Source organism: Xyrauchen texanus, chromosome 18 (assembly GCF_025860055.1).
Source record: "Xyrauchen texanus isolate HMW12.3.18 chromosome 18, RBS_HiC_50CHRs, whole genome shotgun sequence".
Taxonomy (NCBI): Eukaryota; Metazoa; Chordata; class Actinopteri; order Cypriniformes; family Catostomidae; genus Xyrauchen; species Xyrauchen texanus.
Genome location: NC_068293.1, coordinates 4,161,632 through 4,177,928, shown reverse-complemented (window position 1 = coordinate 4,177,928; position 16,297 = coordinate 4,161,632). Strand labels below are relative to the sequence as shown.

The window sequence follows — 16,297 nt, the reverse complement described above, 5'->3', positions numbered from 1 at the left end:
TGACCATCCACAAACGGCCCATGTGTTCACTGTCCATTCCGTAAATTTCTACATTAGCATTGCACAATGGAGTCACAGGTTGGTCTTATTTCTTGGGTTGATCAGGTCTCTCGGACCCGACCCGAGGATTGCCAATCCGCATCGTTCTTGAAGAGAGTGGACCAATCAGTGATCACCTTGGATACATATTCATGATTGCCCGATTCAAACCTTTGAGCGAGTTTGTGTGGATTCACTGATTCGTACCTAGACATTTCATCGAGACAAACTAGATTTTCTTATGAATGGAAAGTGAAAAAATCAGTTGAGCTTAAATTGGGATCCATCCTTCACTCAGATCATAGAGGAAAACAAAAAAGCAGGAGCAGAGTGTGAGAGAGAGAGGGAGAGAGAGATTGCGCCAGAAGACATGACCATGTCTACAATACCAGAGAGTCTAAACAGCCCAGTCTCAGGAAAGAACGTGTTCATGGAATTTGGGCCACCGAGTCAGCAAATATCTCCGTCTATGAGCCACGGACATTATTCAATGCACTGTTTACACTCCTCCGGACACCCGCAGCACGACAGCGCATACAGCCCGGCTCCGTCCTTCCCCAGATCCCTGCCTTATCCATATGTCAACTCGGTCGGTAGCCATTCCTCCAGCCCATACATCAGCACCATACAGACTTACCCAAACAACTCGGCTCTGGCGCAGACGAGGTTGGAGGATCCAGGTAAGAAATGCGGCGTGTCTTTTGGTCTTTCCTGGTCGTTGCATTTGTCGGCGCTCTGTGAGAATGTCGGGCTGGGTAGCCCAGATGTGCTGTTATTAGGCTTGGTAATTATTTATTGCGTAATGCTATAAACAATGTATGCAATTAAGGCTAATTATACCTAAAGTGATGTGAGCTGCACTGCATGAGCAGTCTGTGAGACACTTTCTTTTCTTTCTCTCAACCCATGCAGCACCAGAGTCAGAGAAAAACACCGTGGTGGAAGGCGGAGAGGTTCGTTTCAACGGGAAAGGCAAAAAGATCCGCAAACCTCGGACCATCTACTCCAGTCTCCAGCTACAGGCTCTGAACAGGAGGTTCCAGCAGACTCAGTATCTGGCTCTGCCCGAGAGAGCCGAGCTCGCCGCATCACTGGGGCTCACACAAACACAGGCATGTTTACTCAGATTGTATTAAGAGAATTTGATATCTTTATACTATTCAAAATTGTTCATGGATTTTCAGTTGCTTTAAACTGTATGCTAATGTATCTTAATAAGCACTGCACTTGCTATCGCTTTTGAAATCGACTTCCACCACTATTCCACTGGTGAACTACTTGTTGCCTAACAGTCTTTTATTAAAGGGCTATCTTTTTAAGGAAATATTATGAAACGTAAAAGTTCATGATTTGCGTTTATTTAGTAAGCTATGGCATTTTTAGGAATTGAGGCTCAGGGTCTATAGGCCCTGCTATTAATTGTTTAATGTTCCAAATGATCCCGTTACTGTTTTACTGCATACGACACCGCTCTAAATGATTCAGTCCGGACGACCGATGTTCGAATGATTCCGAGTGAATCGCGAACCGATTTAGATCGCTTTTGCGCTTGAGTATTTAATCGAAAAGAACCGATTTAACGACGTATTTATTTGCGTATTGGGCATCGCTGGAATTGCTTGAATAGGCCTTTAATCAAGGAGACAGAAAAAATATTTTTAGCCAGTCAAAAATCCGACTTATGAAATAAGAACTGACTCATATAAAACAAAATTTACATAAACCTAGATTCAGTTCCACGCAACAAAAAATCTAAATGACTCAGTCCGAAAGCGATGTTTGAACGATTCCGAGTGAATCGCGAACCGATTTAGACCGTTTGTTCGTTTGAGAAATTAATTGAAAAGAACCGAATCGAGATTTATTTGCGAATTTTGGTACCTCCAGAATCTATTCATAAATAGGCAATAGAAAATATTTTTAGATAGTCAAAATATAGTCACAATAACCAACATTTAGTCTACTTGAATTACACTTTAGTTCCACAAAAAATAAATAAATTCCAAATAAAAAAATTATTCTAGGCTACACTAAAATCAGTCGGGGCTTGACGCCTAGACAAGCCAATTCGTTTTTATTACAGAAGACGGAAACATAATGTTGGTGTGTTGGTTCACTTTGTTTGACGTGGGTTTCTTTTTCTAGGTGAAGATCTGGTTTCAGAATAAACGTTCCAAGTTTAAGAAACTGATGAAGCAAGGCGGAGGAACAATAGACACAAACGCCCTGGCAAACGGGCGCGGACTGTCCACCGGATCTTCATCCGTAGCGCCCGTCTGGAACGCCACAGCCACTGTCAAAACATCCACGTCGACCTCCTATATTCCCAGTTACACCTCATGGTATCCGACAGCGCACCAGGACACTATGCAGCAGCCACAACTCATGTGAAACAGGACTGCTAAAACAATCCCACTCCTTTATCAACCAATGGCCCAATTCAGGGACCCGACACAGGCCAGTCACTCTGCGGCCTTACATACCCTGCCCCTCCGCAGCCCAGATCAGAAGACACTATTAAAAGCGGCCTATAAGGACTGAAAAGGTGTCTTCTGCACCAGTGAGGATACATGGCTTTATTATTAAAGGGATTGCCGGGAAATTGGGTCAAATCAAAGCTGCTACTCTCCCATTTTTGGTGAATTTTTATTATTTAAAAATACACGAAATTGTAAGCTTTTGTTGTTGTTGTTGTTTGTTTGTTTGTTTGTTTGTTTGTTTGTTTGTTTTGTTGTTCGCATTTGTAATTTTCCCTGAGAAACTTGGAATTACCGGGCTGCCCCTACAGTGCTGGCTCTTATACGAGCAATGAGAGCATCATTATCATCGCACCAAACTGCACATTTTCCAAAAGCTCACTCATTACATTTGGCGCATATTGTAGCTTCAGGCTTCGCCATGGCGCGGTGAATGTGTATTACCTGGGATAAATCCCCACCATGAACAAGAATGAACGTTTCATGAGTTTCTCCATTTTAAAGGGAGCATAGAAATCTTTTTATTTTGGATGTATTGCTCTTTGTGATTATTTAAATATAAGTTATTTAGAATGTGTGTGTGTGTGTGTGTGTGTGTGTGTGTGTGTGTGTGTGTGTGTGTGTGTGTGTGTGTGTGTGTGTGTGTGTGTGTGTGTGTGTGTGTGTGTGTGTTGTATGTTTGTATGGTTACTTAAATAAATCTTCTTTAAATTATGCTGCACTATAAAGTAGAAACACGTTCCCATGATCTGAACCCAATTTGTAATCCCGAGTGTTTTGGACCGTAAAAGAGGAGCACTGTGCAAATAAACGCATATCTTCACCGTTAGATGTGAAGGGTTGATGGCTCTAATGTACAGAAATAGTCATTTCGTTGTGTGCTAAATAATTTGTGCAAAGGGAACTAAAAATGATTGTGTTTATTAGTATTATTAATATTCATGTTTGTTTTTTTTTGTTTTTTTTTTGTTTGTTTTTTTAGATTTTTAGCTTACCGGTCACATTAATTTATTGTTTTTGTTTCATGGAGTCTTGTGTAATGTGTTTATTCTGACAGTAAAAATCTGCTTATGAAAGTTACAAAATGTAATCGCAACATTTATTGCTTGGCCAGAATTTGAGGAATCTCAGATAATTGTTGACACAGCTGAAAACCATCCTCCAAAGACCACGTGTCTTTTACAAAAAGTGACAATATCTCGAAAATAATTCTCAATATTTAGCAAACTACGTTTAAGTATGCAAAAATTATTGTATATCGATTTCTGTCAAAATAATAAAAAGCATTTCAATAAATTACATTAAAATATGTTTTTTTTTATAAATTCTATAAACCTGCATACGCAGATAGAGCGGCCATTGTAGTAGAGATACATCAACAACGAAGCACAACAATTTGCGTAGGCCTATATTTTCACATTTTGTTACAGAATTCTTACCATGTTATGTCTATTTCTCTCTTTTGCGTTGATACTGTTTAAATGCAATCTGAATCAGCGATTAATCTTGTGGTGATTTCTGTAACGTTGTAATTCCTCTGACAATAAGGGCACTTGTTTCTTTTCACTTTCGTTTAGCTGCTATAAGCTCTTTTCTGCTCTTGTGTGGATGCCTTTGATGGCCGTGTGTTAAGTGAATAATCGGGCAGGTGCCGCTCATAGAGGGGCAGATGAAGCAGGATGAAGAATGAATGGGGGGGGGGGGGGTTGTTCTTGTTCAATATGCCTTTTGTTTGCGACTGATGGTTTTACTGCGCATTTTAAGAAAATTCTGATGCAGATAGATGCCGGCAAGCAATAATAATATGATATTTAATTCAATATTGCGCTTTTTTAATGGACCTTCAGACACATTCTAACCTGTAACTTGTTGCTATAGTTTTGTTTATTATTATTGGTCTAATTAATCTATTAATTAATTTTTGCAACAAATAATTTTAGACCTCGGATCAAAATTGAATTCTGAGGTTTATATGTGAGAGGTTTTTTCCTGCTGGTTGGCTGAGAATATGACATCAGCGTCCTCGCATTTACAGAATTAAAATATAGGCTACAGCTGTATAATATAATTAGCCAGAATTTCATAAATCTGACCGGCATCTGTTTGCTTGAATGTTGAGAGTTGTTCCGAAGGCAGAAATGTCAGTGATGGGGGTGAAGCAATTATTGTGACAAATGTTGACACTCTTTATGTGTGGTCTTTAAAACGTTGTCCGGTCAAAGCAGGAAATAGCCCGCGCGCTCGATCGCAGCTCTCTCTTGCTCTTTCCGATTGTATTATTAGTTTTACACTTGTTACACTTTGTACTATAAATGTGAAAACAATGTAGGTTAATAATGTTAATTAAAATACCCTTTATGTAATTACAAAATAACAAATCCATTAGCAAGCGTCATATGTATTGTTGTTATAATAAAAATCACAATAATAATAATAAGAAGAAGAAAATAATGATAATAATAATTGTGCTTAGCGGGACTTGGTGCACGTTAATTTGCCTTGTGTTATTGATGGTTTGACTATTTTATTGGTTTCACTTTCCAGAGTAAATTGAAATAGTCTGGGTTTCCCGAATCTCAAGTAGCACGTTAGTAGCACTTAAGTAGGACTTAATCTCTAAGGTGCGTTTCCGAAAAGCATCTTTATCTACATTAAAAACTTCGTTCGTTTTGAACCGCTCTTAAGTCCATTAAGTGCAACTTAAACATACTTAAACAACTTAAACATATCTTTCTGGCATCTTTCACAGTTTATCAAAGACAATGAGTAATTTAATAAATTGTATTAATATATTTTAATCATTGGAAAGCCATTGTAAACTATTTCATAGGATAAAAAATCGCTATAAAATCAAAATAAGCAGTCTCTGTAGTCTGCGCATGCGACGTGATCTAAATTACAAGACATAGCCTATAGTATAACGGTATTTTAGCCTTCTTTGATAAGCATAATTTATAATGGAAATAATGGAACTAAAAAGACGGCATGTTCTTGTTAAACAGATTCATTTAGAAGACATAGCCTATGTGAGAAATGTGACCGCGTAGTTTAAAACTTAAATAAATATGCCATAATAAATAATTACAATATGGTTAACCAACCCGTTCTCACTCCCGCAGTGTCAAATACTGCCGCTCGTACAAGAGCCCAAAAGCGCCCTCTGGCGTTAAAGAATGACGCGAAGGGAATCAGATTTTTATAGTCAAATTATATGTTGGGGTAGAATTTTCATTATGTTTGAAATCAGCCACATGTATTATTTTACAGTCTTGAATGTTTAATCCGTTATTTTATATACACATTCTGCACTGCTGAAGTGACCTGGCCTTTCCCAATAACGATCGAAATGCGGTTAAGAGCGTTTTCTCCAAACTGCACTTAACATGAACGTGCGAGGACGCGCTTTAAGTGCTACTGAAGATAGTCGCTGTCCATGTGACAGTGCTGAAATGTGACGGTATAGTGCTGCTCGTCATTGTAACTTCATTAAGCTATATTTCTGCATAACTTTACAATTTGTAATTTACCTTGCTTAAAATTATTAATTTTTTTCTTAAATATTCGACCTAATTAACTGCATAGGTCTATTTACATATTGTTTTTACAATACTTTTGTGCAGAACAATCTTTTTCACAATCTGCTTCCATAATCAGGTGTTGGCCTACATGTGTAATATTTAGTTTTCACAAATTCCTCTCGATATAAAAGCTTCTGGATCAGTGAAGACAGTGTAGGCCTGTGTATGATCCTGCTAATCACAAGCACGCTTTGAATATTATTCCGTGTTATCGTGTAGCGCAAAATAAGGAGACTTTGGAAGATGCGCTCTTTACTCCCAAAAGTGATAACGGTGACAGTAATGCAGCATGTGCAATGCGACACATCTTGTAGTGCTACAAGAGAGCCTCAGAGAGGAAGAGGAGACGAGGATAAAAGCATATGCCAAATGAATAAATGTAGGCTAAATGTAGGATGATAAGCAAAAATATAGTCCTTGATGATATTCATGCACGGCAGCAAGTTAATGACTTTTTCCTTCTTTTTCTAATTAATTTATACAGTTGTCTGCTTCAATCATGCCACCACTTTGTTGTTACCAACTAGTCCACACAAATATCTTTATTTGCCTACTAATTCATCTATTCAGCCATTTAGACTCTCTATTTTATGTATTTAATAATAATAATAACAATTATTATTATTATTTGTTCAAATAAAATACAAAAAAATACATATACCTGATATTAAAGTCTCAGCATAAATTGGAATTTAAATTGTAAAAAGTGTAATTTCGCGTTTGTCCTGCAGGTGTCTGCATAAATCTGTGTCATCGAGATGCTCTTAGCCGTGAACGATTACTCCAGAGCACTCGTTAATCTATGAACATTTTCAAGCACTACTTAAATTACGATGCTTCTGGGAAACGAGGCCCTGTTTCAGATCCGGGTGTATTTCATGCATTTCGATCTCTCTGTGAAGAACAGACTCATGTGTACGTTTTTATTTCGCGGTCCCCCGGCCACTGGCTCGCGTGTGTCTGGTGACTGATTACGGCGAGCTGGAGTTCGGGTGAAACTTTTGAATGAGATGTGTGACCCGTATTGGATGGCTGCCTTCATGGAGGGGGTTGATTTTCAGCAATTAAAATCTTCGGGTTCACTCTTTTCCTCACACACTGATTATCAATCACTATACTTTAATCTGCTTGTGATTCTTTAATATTGTTGAGAATTGGTTAGCTTTAGGCATAATGGTGGGTCGGGTGCTTAAAAATATCTAAAAAAAATAAATAAATAAATACATAAAAAAGTGTAATGTAAATGTAATTATTGTTACTAAATGTACCCAACCCCATCCCTAAACCATAACCAATTATCAAAAATGTTAAACATGGAACCTCATCCATGAGTTATCTCGTTGATAATTGGTTAGGTTCAGGAACATGGTTGGGGTTGAGTAATGGGATCTAAAATAATCGACATGTTCGTGTAATATAACCACACTTTATAAGTATAATAAAACATATTGCGGTTAGCCTAAACATGCAATATCCGATGATCGGCAGTGACGCCTCCCTCTCGCTGCGTCAGATACCCTTTGGCGTCTGTATATATATATTGAGGCGCTGAGCTCTTGCACATGCGGCAATATTTAATATTTCTGGAGTGAGAACGGTGAAGATTAGAGCAAGAGATCCTCTGTCTCTCTCTCTCTCTCTCTCTCTCTGTTTCTCTCTTCCTCCTCCTCTTCTTTCTTCCTCCAATGGGTGTTTCAAATCGGCTCGCCTATAGTCATTTTACAAGGCAGTAACAAATTGTATGGTGCATAATGGCAGTAAGGCTACAAGCACACATTGAACTGTAACCAGATGATCTATTCATTTTTAGATAGGTCTATGAATGTAGTTCAATACATTTGGCCGTCATTTCTGATCATAATCCTGTTCTGTGTGCATTTGTTCTGTTTTCAGACAAAGGAACACAACTTTAGGTTACATCACGTACATTCACCTTATACGTGCATTTATTGTGTCACGTTCATTAATCTCTATGATTGAACATCAATATATCTGAAACTCCATCTTACTAAAGTCATCATTATTTATTTAAACTATTTCAGCCCCTTACAAGACTACACACAACTTATAAGTTTGTTAGTATTTCCACATTATTTTCATTTTGAGAAGACAAACTCCTGGACATACTGTCCAAAGTGATCAGCACCTTTGGACTGGACAGCTCCCGTACCGAAGCACTTAAGTTGAACTTTATAACGAGCGAAAGAGCTATACGTGCTGGTTTGGGGAAACAGGCCTAAAATAACGAGCGACGTAAAATGGCCTTGAAAGCTTAAATTGCAAACTTATCGGGGAAACCCAGCCATAATCTTCTTTTCTCTCCAGGAGAAAAGAACATCATTCTTTCAACAGGTTGAATTTATATGGCTGATATTAATAATTAGAATAATCACTAATCCAACAAAGTATTACATCTAAACTATTTTTTCTTCTTCTTAAAAATACCCAAAATATAACTCTTGGGAAGGAATAAAAGAAGAATCCGTGTTGTTCTGTCTCTTTCTCCGACATGCAGTTGTGGAGCAGAGAGGGTCGGCGTTATTTCACTCTATTCTCCCCTTGATTACGCGCCGGGCCCATCAAACCAGACATAATTACAGTCATTCCCTCCTTACTTATTCTAATGCAGCTTCCCATCTAAGGGATAATTATGAGCAATTTTTTTCGCTCGTGGAATCTTTTGTTAACAAACGGGGTAAAAAAGAAAAAGGAAAAAAGAGAGTGAAATAGGTGCGCAGCGGTAGTTATAAGTAAGGATGGCAAATTGCTTGCAGGTGTATACCGAGAGATTTGTCAATGGGAAGAGGGATCAAAATGAGCAAAAGCACAATGTCGGAGTGATGAAGGCAGAGGTGAAATTATAGAACAAGGGCTCCTTTATTTTCGACTGGATTCTATAGACAATTTATCTCGCAATTTCAGAGCGCTTTATTAATGAGTTAGACCATGTTGTTCCGATTCAAAGCAGCAAATGGTGCATATTCTGTTTTATATACAGAGACGAGGGACCAACAGATATTAATGTTACGTTTTATGTATCATATTCTTTTAAATTGGTTTCAAAATCATGTTTTTGTTCATAAAACGTTATCTGTAGATTGTAACACAGAAATGATCACTTTATCGCAATACATTATAATGCCCATAATCATGTAAATTCCCCCTAAAATGAGTAAATCAAGTGAATTATTCTTACCTTACACTATAATAGAAGAGCACTATATTATAAAACGCATATCACCTTTCTTGATAGCAGAGCGTGAGTATCCAGTAGTCAAGGCATGGTTCGGCTCTTTGGGTCCCAGAATGTGCCTTCTCCAGCCGGGCTCAGAGCTGACAGCCGCTCTCCGAGCAGGAATGAAAGATCCTGCTTTATTTCCCCTCTTTATAGCTGATAGAAAAAAATTGCTGATTATTAGAATAAATGTTTACCACTCATTATGCTGATGACATTGTGCACTCGAGATCTTGGTAATCTTTGGGAAAATTATGAGTAATTTCAAAAAATTTAAAGCAGCAGTTACCATGCAATTCAGGCTAATTTTGCGTAGGCTCCAAACGGATATAATTATCGCGGAGTCAAGATGTTATGCTAAAAACTATGCACTGATATTACCATTTATTATGTACATACAACTTTGACAATGTTGATGCTTGAAATAGCTGGAAATTGTCTTGCGCAAAAATTACAGTCCATATTAGGACATCTAAATTGCGATGAATTATATAGTAATTGCAGGCTTTCAGATCGGGGAGCCAGAATGCTCAACTGGAGCAATTGTGGATAAAATTACAGATCAGAGTATAAATTAGGAATGGGGTATGGCATTTTTCAAGTTGTCTACAGGATTCCGGAAGTGTCTGAAACCACATCATGCTAATCTTTCAGAGAGGAAGGTATGCGGAACATGTGCCTGCAGACAGCTGCAATTCAACATTACGTTCGTTTGCATTTGCAAGGTGTGACACTTGTCCATGCTGAACCACCTGCGTCGAGAGACACAATCAGTTTTAACAATTTTGTCCAATGTTCTTTCCATCTATTGCGAGCTGGCTGGCAAATATACGGAGACGGCAAAAATAAGGCTGATAGAGAAAGGTGCAAAAACAGTTGTTGGCCCGTTGTACATTTGAAATACGGTTTAATAATAGCATGGCCTGCTTTGTTCTATAATTGATTTGATGTGTCAATATTCTTGGTCATAATGTAAACCAGCTTGTCCCAAGGGACACTGTGTGTTAACTGTTCGCCATTAACATTTTGGTTTACTGAGAAGTGTCCTTCTATAGGCCTTTACCGAAAGGTACCCTATAACCACTATTGGTTAAACATGGCATTCCCTTTTCCTGTAGTTTTAGTGAGTAATCTTGGATCTTGTGGATCTCTGCGGGGCACATTTCAGTATGTGTGCAGTCTTAGCTCGACAGCTTGTAACATCTTGTAATGTGTCAGTCACTGACAGGACACATTCTCATTACATTTGGCTGCTTTATAGCTTTTGAACCCTCAGACATAGAGATTAAGATAGCATGGATAGACACATGATACCATCTTTAGCTACTATTAAAAAAGAGCATCAACGGTTAAGCGGCGTATACAGTGGTGGACACATTTCTGTTTTCATTTGAGAAACACAACGGGCTGTGACGCGTTCCAAACATAATCAGTGTTGCGTAAAGATGACAGTCTTCTTAATTAAGAAAATATTTCTTTATGGAAATTGGCTAAAAATGAATGATCATGAGACAGACACTTTAGTTAGCAGATTTTAAATGTAGCCTAAGCATCAAAAATAGGTAACACTTTATTGCCACGCATTTGTTTTTTTTTTTAATTCAGAATTGCATATTGATTCGTGAAAACGTTCAGACAGGTCTTTCGAAACAATGTGACACATTTAAAAGAATCGAATGAATAAAAATAATTGACCCGTATCGATGCGTTATACCTTTGCGACAAAGCACAGCATATATATTTATATATAAAGAGAGTAGGCTACAAAAAATGTATTCAAGTAGGCCTAGCCTATTTGTACTTTGTAAATAAATTGTTACTCAACCTGTTAATTAAAATGCCAAGGAGCTTGTAATTTTGCTTCGGCAAGAGTTTACATTAGATTAGATGCATTACTCAAATTCCTCTGTTGCGCATTTGGTATTTTATTTTTCCACAACTAATAATCTCTTCTTTATGTTTTCCTTTGTAATTTAGCGTGGAAAATGCATGTTGGAGACCAGGCAGCCGATTCCCTACAAAGGTCTTGTATTGTAGCCTACGTGTGCTGGTTGTGAGAAATGTTGTTTAGCTCGGGGCATTTGTGAGCCTGCCTTTTTTTCTGCTATGCTGACTTCATAAAAAGTCTGGATCGCAGAGCTCTGACTCCAGAGAGTCTGAATCCCGCTGAACGTCTTCATGCCGGGGCGTGTTTGCGGTTTGCGCGATCATTCCCTGCCCGAGGCTCTGTCTAGCGTCTCACTGAAGTCGGGCTCGCCGAGCCTGTCTTTAAGTTTTACATCTCGAAAAAAATGAAGGAACATGGCCAAAGTATCTTTCTTGAACCTTATAAAAAGGATACTGCGGCAGACAATTTCCAATCCAAAAACACTGCATAAACTCTCTTGATCTGCTCAGTACGGACTGGGCTCGACACACCACTTTAGTCAACAAAAGGTGAATTTGTTGGTTTTGCGTGAGACATTTACAAGACGTTGCATTGCGTCTCGTGCCAGACTTATTAAAGACTAGACTCAACTGGCGCCGAGACAAACAGAGGGAGGCGTGGATAGATCTGAAGCGGGGAAACCCCCATAAAACATGGCAACATGGGCAGTGAATTGACATGTAACATTTTATTTAAATAAGTTTGAATCTAGTGGCATGAACTGTCCATTCGGGTTAATAAATAAATCAAACGAAAACATCCTGATACACATGAACTTTTTACAATCAGTAGCTTGCGAGTGGTTTTCATTAGCGTTTTGTCTACAATATTTGAAAAACAATGAGAACCCTATATGATATCCTAGAAGGCAAAATGAATAAGAAGACGCTGTACAACACACAAGTACAGAGATGGAGACAATATTTTCAACTTACCGTATGTACTAAATATAAAACAAACAAAATGTATGAAATCAAAGACGGGCACATACAACACATTTACAGGGAATAAGGACAATGATGAGTTTTTTGAAAGGCACCAAACAGCTTTACGTTGTGCTACATGTGCTCTGAATAGTATTATACACCCTGCTGCAATTGTCTCTCCAACAATGTCCACATGAGATCTCTAGGCTTTGGATAATAGTGGTTCACTGAACAATTGGTTTATATCCATTTATGGACCATCCTAGAATGAAAAGAAATAAATACAAAAATAATTTAATCTGTTTGATATTTTAGTTTGTGCCTGCATGAAAGCCAACAGAGTTGCGCGCAAAAACGCACTAGCAATGATCAACGTGGCAAGGGCGAGGACGTCTCACCAGTCAGATTGGAAAACAGGCTTAAAAGTCATTTAATTTGTATGTTTACAAAATTAATTCCCCAGATTTTTTAACAGTCATTTGAGTCAAAATATGGTCCCAGAGCTGACAGTTGTGTTGTGGTGATGTAGCTGTAGATGGGTCGCAGAGTTCGTGGATGAGTACCAGGGGTAGTTTGTCAGGAAGGAAGGGGTCGTTGTGTTCGGAGGGCTGTTGCTCTGGGGCAAGGCCGAGTTTACAGTGTTCATTCTCGGATTGTGAGTGAAGTCCCAGGCCGTGTTGAGAGGCGGCGAGTGCTGAGGTGGAGACTCGCAGGAGACCGCATGCTGCTCGTGTGGGATTTCTCCATTTTTCCACAACTTCTTGAACTTTGAACGACGATTCTGGAACCAGATTTTTACCTGAAAGAAAACGCAAATAATTTAATGTATGGTCCCACGAAGAACCTTTAAACTTAATGGAACCGTCACGTTGCGCCAAAAGGCTCTTTATAGTGGAACAAGGTCTTTAGAATATAAAAAGTTATTCTAAAATCCTCTTAATGGTTCTTCTATGGCATCACTTCAAGACGCTCTTTTTATAACCGTTATTTGTTTCAACAAATATGCAAGCATTCTAAAACAAAACAAACAAACAAAAAAAAAAAAACAACCATTTGACTTATATATATATTTTTTTATAATAATAATAATTGTTTTTAATGTTTCACATGAAATTTAAAATCTAAATCTAAAACATACACTTCATGTCTATGATTTACGCATTATAATTTCATTACAAATTTCCATGAAAATTTATTAAGTAATCTTAAACAAAATGTAATTAATAAAACTTAAGTAAATATTCTAAAAGGGTGGATATATGCTATTAAACACAACAACTAAATATTATGCATTATTATTAATAATAATAATAATTTTGGGCTGCACATTTCTGCACCTGTCATTTTTGTTATGAAAGCTCACCCAAATAAATGAAACAATAATTAATTTGCCATTATAATGTAATAGCAAAATTAACGGTAAAGCGCATTTGTAAACGGTTATTTTTAAATTATATTTTACTATTTGAAATTATTTTGTCAGTACCTGTGTTTGCGTGAGGCCCATAGATGCGGCCAGTTCGGCTCTCTCGGGCAGGGCCAGATACTGAGTCTTCTGAAACCTCCTCTGCAGGGCCGCCAGCTGGAAACTCGAGTAAATAGTTCGAGGTTTTCTGACCTTCTTTGGCTTTCCATTAACCATTCGGATTTCAGGTTCACCTTCTTCTTTTTCTTTGAGAGAAAAAAAAAAACTTGTAACATGAAAACTATATAACAAGTAATAGGTTACACAAAGTACATACTATTATAATTAATAACAATAACATTCGAGATTGTTGTTTACGTGTTGTTCAGTATACTCTGTAAATACAAGGTAACATTAACGTTATAATGTAGAAATCTTACAATTATGACTGCCCTAAAAGAGTCCTAATGTGACAAGATAGTAACACATTTACCAGCTTCCGCAGGAGTTGGTGAGGAGCAGGGGCCGTACGTGCTGTAGGTGCCAAACGCGTTGCCAAAACCCAGCTCATATGACTTGGTGTTGTACTGGACGCTGTTCATGCTGTTGTTCTGGTACTGGTAAGAGCTGATCTGGCCGTATGGAGAGCCGGCGCACTGTCCGGCCTGCTGGTCATTATTATAGTAGCTGCTGTCGGTGGCGGTTGAGACCGGTAGAGTCGGCGATTCCTGGGATTTGTGCAGACTGTGGTAACTGCTGGAGGTAATCTGGTGTGAATGCATATCTGTACCGATGCTGTCAAAAACTCCAGTCATGTTTTTCATAACACAAAAAAAAGAAAGATGATCTTCAAAAAATAAATTACAAAAATTATTTAAAACACAAATGCAAGTCCAACGAAAGAACAAACTTGTGAAAACTCTTCTAAAGCGCAAAACTACATACGTTTTCTGATGAAGACTGCATACCAGTTTGGAAGAAAACTAACGCAGACGCGACGCAGAGCAGAACTGAGATAGTCCGTCAGCAGAGATGCGGGAAGACGGACATTTATCGCGCGTCACAGGGGAGGATGAACTTGTGTGCGCGAAGCAGCCAATGAATGCGGGAAACATGTGCATGCTCGCGAAATGTGTGCGTCATTGCTTGGTGATTTACTGCCGCATCGTGGTACATGGGTACAACGGGGCTAAAGACTCCATTGATTTTATTTTCTCCAAAAACACTAAATAGTAAAAATGTTGCAAATGTATGCAGCTAATGAAAATCCCTGAAGTTATAACATTTATTTTGAGACAAAATACTTGCCATTTTCAAACTTTTGTTTAAAATAATTAAATCACACATTTTTTATAACTGTCCAGTAAGTAAAAGGGTAATATTTGGGGTAAAAAGCCCCCCTGTTGCATGGGCTAAAGGTCTCTATTAAACACATTGTTTTTTGTAAGTGAGGTGAATAGATTTGTTCTGAAAAATGTTCAAAGTGGGTTTACATTGACTCATTCAATCATAATAGAGATCAGTTTGTTTATAGAATACTTAAGATGTAATAAAATGCCAAATGAGTTTGAAATGAACAAAACATGATGCAGCCTTTTCTGAAGTAGTTATTTTGAGTAAGCATCATCTTAATTTGTCACTTAAAAAAGCATCTTGCTGTCTCAAAATGATTTGCATTAGTTGACAGATTGTGTCCTATTATAACTATTGCCCCAGTATCTACACAATATCACTTTAACCCCCCTATAGGGGCCTTTTACCCCAAGTGTGAATAGGTTCCTCAACACATTTATATAAAAAAAAAAACTTCTGTTATTATTTCTTTTCACATAAATTATGTTGCTCCATCAATATTCAATACAAATATTTTTTTTAACTTGATTTATTTTGTGATCATGAAAATAGCCAAATTTCCTTAAGGGTGCCTTTACCACGTTGGATCCTACATGAAAACACAATGGTAACACAACCAAACAAGCATTGTCTTGTTTTTAAGCATAGCCGATTTAAGTATAGCCTATATTATCAATTATTAGCTATTTCGATAGTTGATGACATTCATGCAAGTTTTAAACAACACGTAAACACTATAAATAATAACACCCAAATGATTTTATTCGAGCCTCGAATGTTTTTTGTTCAGAACTTTATTTGTGTGAAACTGAAGCGATATTTATTAAAAGAATATTCCGGGTAAAATACAAGTTAAGCTCAATAGACAGCATTTATGGTATAATGTTGATTAGGCCTACCACAGACTTGTACCTCGTTTTCTTAAAAACAAACAAAAAAAAAAAAAAAAAAAAAAAAGAAAGAAGAAGAATACAATACAATACAATGTTTAGCTTCTGTCACACACAACAGCTTCCTATCATGTTTACACACTCTACTGATTGGTTTGGTTTAGATAAGGGATTTGGGTAAGGGCATAATATTAATAAGCATGTCCTTAACGCCTTACTTCCGCATTAGACATCCGGGAATTTACAAGTGATGAAGTCCTACGAGTTTATGCAAACAAAATCGTGCAACATAACAGGAATTAGCCACCTAATCAATTCATTTATTATTCATGATATCGTTCCTTAAAACTCCCCACTGAGCAAGCGACGTCTGTGGACATACAAAACAGGTTGATATCTCGTCCGTCCGTCCAGGCCATGATCTGAACGTCCATTGACAACCAGAATTAGTCGATTAATGACACTGA

At 37.8% G+C, this 16,297-nt stretch overlaps 2 protein-coding genes across 2 annotated transcripts; one reads left to right on the top strand and one right to left on the bottom strand.

Moving 5' to 3' along the window:
• The first annotated feature begins 211 nt into the window (after positions 1–211).
• dlx1a (distal-less homeobox 1a) lies at positions 212–4,859 on the top strand. Its single transcript, XM_052148694.1, has 3 exons — positions 212–719; positions 952–1,151; positions 2,185–4,859. The coding sequence occupies exons 1-3, from the start codon at positions 410–412 to the stop codon at positions 2,428–2,430; spliced, it is 756 nt and encodes a 251-aa protein (XP_052004654.1). The 5' UTR covers positions 212–409; the 3' UTR covers positions 2,431–4,859.
• A 7,083-nt stretch (positions 4,860–11,942) lies between these two features.
• On the bottom strand, positions 11,943–14,596 carry dlx2a (distal-less homeobox 2a). The gene is made up of 3 exons (XM_052148818.1): positions 14,081–14,596; positions 13,669–13,853; positions 11,943–12,981 (listed from the first exon to the last, which is right to left on the bottom strand). The coding sequence occupies exons 1-3, from the start codon at positions 14,409–14,411 to the stop codon at positions 12,667–12,669; spliced, it is 831 nt and encodes a 276-aa protein (XP_052004778.1). The 5' UTR covers positions 14,412–14,596; the 3' UTR covers positions 11,943–12,666.
• Between the last annotated feature and the right edge of the window lie 1,701 nt (positions 14,597–16,297).

Coding starts and splice junctions, on each gene's coding strand:
- dlx1a (XM_052148694.1), top strand. CDS start 410: ATGACCATGTCTACAATACCAGAGAGTCTAAACAGCCCAGTCTCAGGA. Junction 720..951: donor GACGAGGTTGGAGGATCCAG/GTAAGAAATGCG, acceptor CAACCCATGCAG/CACCAGAGTCAGAGAAAAAC. Junction 1,152..2,184: donor TGGGGCTCACACAAACACAG/GCATGTTTACTC, acceptor TTCTTTTTCTAG/GTGAAGATCTGGTTTCAGAA.
- dlx2a (XM_052148818.1), bottom strand. CDS start 14,411: ATGAAAAACATGACTGGAGTTTTTGACAGCATCGGTACAGATATGCAT. Junction 13,854..14,080: donor ACCAACTCCTGCGGAAGCTG/GTAAATGTGTTA, acceptor TTTCTCTCAAAG/AAAAAGAAGAAGGTGAACCT. Junction 12,982..13,668: donor TGGGCCTCACGCAAACACAG/GTACTGACAAAA, acceptor GTTTTCTTTCAG/GTAAAAATCTGGTTCCAGAA.